The sequence below is a fragment of the Octopus bimaculoides genome, chromosome 7 (assembly GCF_001194135.2).
Source record: "Octopus bimaculoides isolate UCB-OBI-ISO-001 chromosome 7, ASM119413v2, whole genome shotgun sequence".
NCBI classification, from domain to species: Eukaryota; Metazoa; Mollusca; class Cephalopoda; order Octopoda; family Octopodidae; genus Octopus; species Octopus bimaculoides.
In genome coordinates, this window is record NC_068987.1 from 2,945,599 (window position 1) to 2,952,230 (window position 6,632).

The 6,632-nt window shown below is 39.0% G+C and overlaps 1 protein-coding gene across 1 annotated transcript in view; it reads left to right on the plus strand.

The window, feature by feature from the left end:
• LOC106879935 (transient receptor potential cation channel subfamily M member 2) overlaps positions 1–6,632 on the plus strand; it is an 89,908-nt gene that overhangs the window by 36,494 nt on the left and 46,782 nt on the right. Inside the window, exon 2 of the mRNA XM_052969110.1 lies at positions 1,652–2,050. Coding sequence (XP_052825070.1) covers positions 1,652–2,050 — 399 coding nt within the window. The remainder of the gene's footprint in view (positions 1–1,651; positions 2,051–6,632) is intronic.

Below are 6,632 nucleotides of genomic sequence, written 5' to 3' on the forward strand. Positions count from 1 at the left end.
CATCATACTTTAACGTCCATTTTCTATGCTGGTATATATATATATAGATATATATATAGATATATATATATATATATACATATAGATATATATATATATATATATACACACACACACATAGATAGATAGATAGATAGGTGATGGACAGACAGACAGATATGTGTATAATACTTACAGAAGTGACTGCTTGCACATAATGTGGATATTTTAATATAGCTACCTCCCTCTCTCTCTCTCTCTCTCTCTCTCTTTCTCTCTCTCTTACATACACACACCCTGTCTGTATCACAGTGTGTGTATGTAGTGGTATGTAGTAGTAGTAGTTGTAGTTGTAGTAGTAGTAGTAGTTGTAGTAGTAGCAACAGCAGCAGCAGCAACTAGAATATAGAATCTCTTTAGTCTGAGACCGTTGTTGGCATTTGGTCAGTGTAGATTTTGTCCAGTTGCCAATATGGCACCAACAATACAAGAAGAAGCCACTTGGTATTTTTGGTCATCAGTGTAAATCAGAATAGTCATATATCTCAGGTGAATTACGACTAAAGATTCACTGAACACAATCTGTTCTTCTTTATTTTTAGAATGTTGATGGTTACAAGGACTGATGGATATATTTTAAGGTCTAGATAGAAATACACAGTGTGTGTGTGTGTGTATGTCAATGTGTGTGAGTATGTATGTATGAGTACGTGTATGTATGTGTGTGTGTCTGTGTATATGTGTATATATGTATGTGTTTGACTCTGTCTTAGTGATACGGTGTTGTATGTGTGTGTGTGCACACATGCTAAGTACCTCCATCTTCCCCTCAAACACCCCACCACCACCACTACCAACTCTAGACACTAGCGCCATCTCTCTTCTCTGGTGTTAACTCTTTCAGCATAGATTCACTTGTCATTTATGAATACTAACTAGACAGACCTTTTGGCCCCTAAATTACCTAAGGTCAGGCTGCCTTCCCTACTAACTGTCCCCACTTTTCCTTTAGATTATTTTAATAAAAGAAAGAAAAGTGAGGCCTCCATAGTCAATATCCATATTAACCCTTCACCTCACTCTCAAATGTAATGCTTCATTTTATTCAGCATTTTGAGTTAATCCTGCTTGTGTGTGTGTGTGTGTGTGTGCACGTGTGTGTGTGTGTGCGTGTGTGTGTGTGCGTGCACTCTTGCCTAGACATTGTCCATGCAAGCAAAGTTGTTTGTTTCTGATCTTCCACATGAACATGTCTGGCCAGGGGGAAATATTACCTTACTTGGAAACAGGTGAGTGTTAGTGACTGGAAGGGCATCCAGCCACAAAAAAGCCTACCTCAACAAGTTCTGTGCAAGCATGGAAAAGTTAACTGATGATGATGATGATGATGATGATTGTTTATATTCCAGGTTTAGAACAAGTAAATTGTCTCCCTGTGTGTTGTAACAAGGGATTTAAAAAGTTTGGTAACAAGAAGGGCAGTTGGCCAAAGACTTCTGCTTCAGAAAATTCATCTAACTCATGCTAACATGGGAAATTGGATGTAAAATGATGATGAAGAAGAAGTTGATTTTCATTTCAAAATTTCATCTCAGTTCTTGTATTAACAGTAATTATAAACATTCTTTTAATTCTTGCTATTTACCATTTCCTCTGTTTTTTTTTTTTGCAGAATCGTAATGACCAGTACCGGCCAATCGACATGTACAACGATAACCGTAGCTACACTGATTACGAAGACAGTATATATCCTGACCGCAATCAGTTTTTTCTGGATGGTGAAAGCGTCAACCAGTCTGTTGTATCGTCTCTGCGTGGTATTAGCCGAGATAGCTTCTGTATGTCTACTGCACACATAGCTGAAGACCCCCTGGAACTTCTGGAGTGTGGGGGAATTAACGATGAAGAACAAGAATCATATTATCCTGAAGTGGAACCCGTCCAGCGCACTGTTGATTCAGCAGGTGCCGTGTCTGTTGACACACAGGACAGTGGACTTTTTAAAGACTCTCCACTTCCTTGTGGAAATATACAATTTTGGTCCGAGTCTATGGACCCAACAGATTTCCAAGTAAGTTTTTCTTTTTCCTTTTTCTTTTTTTGTTAAGTGACTATTAAATTTATTGAATTCTTGAATCTATTGAATTCTTCATAAATCATATATTTTTCAACAAGAAAAATGTCTGGAAAGTATTGCTCCAGGACCTGTATGCCAAGACAAGCCTCCCCCATAAGCTAATTTTTATCCCTAAAAACCTTTTCTTCTAAATATGTGCTGCTGAGGTTGTGATGCACCTGTTGTGCCTGTGTGTGTTTTCTGCTGTTTAAAATGGTATCTAGAGTGTTGTATGTACCAGCTGTGCTCCAACAAATTAACTGGCATTCCATCGGTTACGACAACAAAAGTTCTAGTCGTACCGATCAATGGAATTGGCTGCTCCTGAAAATAATGTGCAGATGGCTGAGTATTCCACAGATATGTGTGCCCTTAACGTAGTTGTCAGAGAGATTCAGCATGACACAGAATATGACAAGTCTGGTTTTTTGAAATACAGGTACCATTCATTTTTTGCCAGCTGAGTGGACTGGAGCAGCATGAAATAAAGTATCTTGCTCAAGAACACAATGTGCCACTCGGAATTGAACTCACAACCTCACAATTACAAGGCAAATACCCTAACCACTAAGCTACGCACTGAATTCAACCAATGATCTTGATGCTCTTGTTAGAGTAACGGGAATAACAACTGTGTCTCTTGCTCTGCCCCACACTAAGAAATATAAAGATTAACCTGGCTTCAACATGGCCTTGTCGCAAGAGCTTCTCTCCTTTTCCTCTCAAATCGTAATCTTCTTGCAGATTGCCATATAAGGCAGAAGAGCAATGGTAGTCAGATGTGCCAAAAACCAGTCCAAAAATAGTTTCTTTTAAATCGTTAATTGGTGTGTGACAAGGTAAGAATCGGAATCTAGTGTTGTGGAATAATTATGCTTGGGAATATGGAAGGTGTAGAAGTAGGGATTTGAAAACAGTATCCATTTATAATAAAAGCATATCTTGAGGTGTTACACCTAAGGGTTTCATTTAGGGGTCATTTGCAGCCCTTTTCTTATAAGTCAGCCCTGATTTTGTTGGCCCTTCATCAAACATGTGATCATCCTGTTTTAATATATTATTAACAATCTCTCTATTAAAAGACAGTAAGGTATGACTCGGGTGGTTTGATTGCTATTTCTAGCACATCAAGCATAGAAACTCACTAGTTGGTTCCTAACACTCTGAGAGCAGGTACCAAAGATTTGATTAGTTCAGCAGAATGGCAAAATAAACAGAACGAGATATTTCTTTGAAGTTCTTCCAAGTACCCAAGTTATTTTTGGCAGCTGGTATGTCCGATATTTGCTCTTAGTTAACTAGTAACACCGATTTAGTGAATGTGAAGTTGTTGGTACAATCTGAAACTGGTTCACAAATGTCAAGTTATAAACGAAGCAAGAGAGAGAGTGTTAACATTTAATAATTAGCTAATTAATTAGTGAAAATATTGAGTTTAGATGGCTAATTTGAAATGTCAGGTGGAGAAGCAACAATTAAAAGGAGATAAACGAGCTGCTAAATCTATATTGGAAGACAAAATCGGTCGCGTGTATTAAAAGAAATCATTGATAAACCATTAAATAAAAATATATTGAATAAAGTGGAGGTGCAATGGCCCAGTAGTTAGTGCAGCAGACTCATGGTCATAGGATTGTGGTTTCGATTCCCAGACCGGGTGTTGTGAGTGTTTATTGAGCGAAAACACCTAAAGCTCCACGAGTCTCTGGCATGGGGTGGTGGTGAACCCTGCTCTACTCTTTCTCTCACCCTTTCTTCCTGTTTCTGTTGTGCCTGTAATTCAAAGAGGTCAGCCTTGTCACATTCTGTGTCATGCTGAATCTCCCCATGTCTGTGGAGTGCTCAGCCACTTTCACATTAATTTCACAAGCAGGCTGTTCCATTGATTGGACCAACTGGAACCCTTATCGTTGTAACTGATGGAGTGCCATGATGACAATTGAATAAGAATGTTAAATATTTTAATTCTGTTGGTTTAAGTCTTTTATTGTCTTCAATATTTCTTCACATCAAAGAAGCAAGCTGGTAGAATCATAACTGCACTGGGGAAAATGTTTAGTGGAAATTCTTCTAACTTTATGTTCTGAGTTCAAATTCCACCAAGGTCGACTTTGCTTTTCATCCTTTCAAGGTCGATAAATTAAGTACCAGTTGCATACTGGGGTCAATCTAATCGACTGGTCCCCTCCCCCAAAATTTCAGGCTTTGTGCTTAGAGCAGAAAAGTATATTTAAAAGATGTTTAACCTGAGTGTATAATACTTGTGTATATTTGTTGATTAATTATATACAGAGAGCCCTGTGTAAACATATATTTGTGTGACTGGATGCTTGTTAAGTACACAACATGGGTTCGTAATGTATTTGTTTAGCGAATGAAACAAAGCTATTAATAAACTTGGTTGTGAATGTAAACATATGTTTGTGTGAAAGGACGTTGCTAAAGTGAAGTCTTGTGACGAGTTGCTTGTGTCACACCCAACAAACAACATGGAGTTGTTTGTAAATATAGGTTTCTCTTTCATGTTTTGTTCGTTTCAGTCATTGGACTTCAGCCATGCTGGGGCAACGCCTTACAGGATTTTAGTTGAATGAATTAATTAACCTCAGGACTTGATTTTTTTTTTTTTTTCAAGACCCTGGTACTTAATCTATTGATCTCTGTTGCTGAACTGCTGAGTTATAGGAATGTAAGTACACCAATACTGGTTGTCAAGTAGTGGCAGGTGGGGAGCGGGGGACACACAGACATGCGCGCACACACACACACACACACACACACACACATGTGTGTGTTTGTCTTTGTGTCTCTCCAACACTACCACCTCTGCTTGACAACTGGTACTGGTGGGTTAACATGTCCATAACTTAGCAGTTTGGCAAAAGAGACTGATAAAATAAGTACCAGTTTTCAACAAAAAATAACAAGTACTCAGGTTGATTCAATCAGGTGTTTCTTTCAATTAATTCTAAATATAACAAAGAATTTAGTAAAATAACTTAGTTAATAATTAAGCTAGTGTTAGGAACATAAATTGTGACGAAGATTTGGTGGGAGATTTTAATTCAGAACTTATGAAAACAAGACATTTGTACTCAGAGCCAGAGGCAGTTTCAGCAGGGTTGGTCACGAAAGGGTTAATAACTGAAACAGGTAAAAAGAAGGGGCAAAGAAGGTAATTTAAAGATTTATATACATCAAGGTGCTATGACAACCATGTGGTTGCCATGACAACCATGTGGTTGCTATGCAAGCTTCTTAGGCACACAGCCATGATTGCACAAGTAGAATTTGATAAAATTTACTTTATTTTGAAGGGGGTCAAAGTTTTTGTGCGATTTTAAGGTTTTTGTTTCAGAGATTTTTTTTCTGTAGTTTGCACTTTTTAGAAAACCCTTTTTTATGTTAAAATGGCACAGTGTCGGGTTACAAAGGTGTTCCAGTTTATCTGCCCATGAAATTAATGTGCAAGTGGCCGAGTGCTCCAAAGACATGCATGCCCTTAATGTAGTCCATGGAGAGATTCAGAGCGACACAGAATGTGACGAGGATGGCCTCTTTGAATTACTGGTATAATTCGTTACTGCTAGCTGAGAGCAGCATGAAATAAAGTATCTTGCTGAAGGCGAAAACATGCTACCCGGAATTGAACTCACGACCATACAATTGTGAGCCGAATATTCTAACCACCTACCCCTACGCCTTCACCCTTTTTCATGTATGTCATTGATGAAAGAAATTCTCTTATTGTCCCAGGGTAGGTACATGCAGGGTATGCTACCCACATTTAGAAATAGCAATAATATGAATAATCCGGGTTGAAAAATCTTGCCACAGTCTTCTGAAATGAAATGTTTTCACAATAAATCAATGGCTGCACTAGATTTTAACCTAATTCCCAAGCCTCTTGATGAATGCAGAGTGAAGTACTGCAGCACAATGTCTCCCTTCATTCTGACAGCAACCACTCACTTGACTGTATTGTTGCACCCTCACGCTTACACACACGCACACACGTTGGCATAAACACACACGCTCGCATACACACACACACACACACTCACATACATGTACACACACACTCACACACACACACATATGCTCACATATATACACACACACACTCACACACACGCACACGTTCACACACATGCTCACATATACGCACACACTTACACTCACACAAGCACACAAACAAACACACACACACGCACACGTACTCACACACTCACACACCCAGGCACATATTCACATACATCCCCTCGACACATGCACGCATACGCTCACATACACACATGCAGATACACACACTCACACACATATTCACATCTTCGTTCTCATGCACACACATCCACACACACACACATACTCACACACATACTTACACACACACACATTCAATCGCACACACGCACTCAGACATATATTCACTCACACGTGCACACATTCACCCACACAAACACACACACGCATACTTATGCACACACCCACACACCCCACACACATACACACGTGTACACTTGCCCTTATCTTCTTC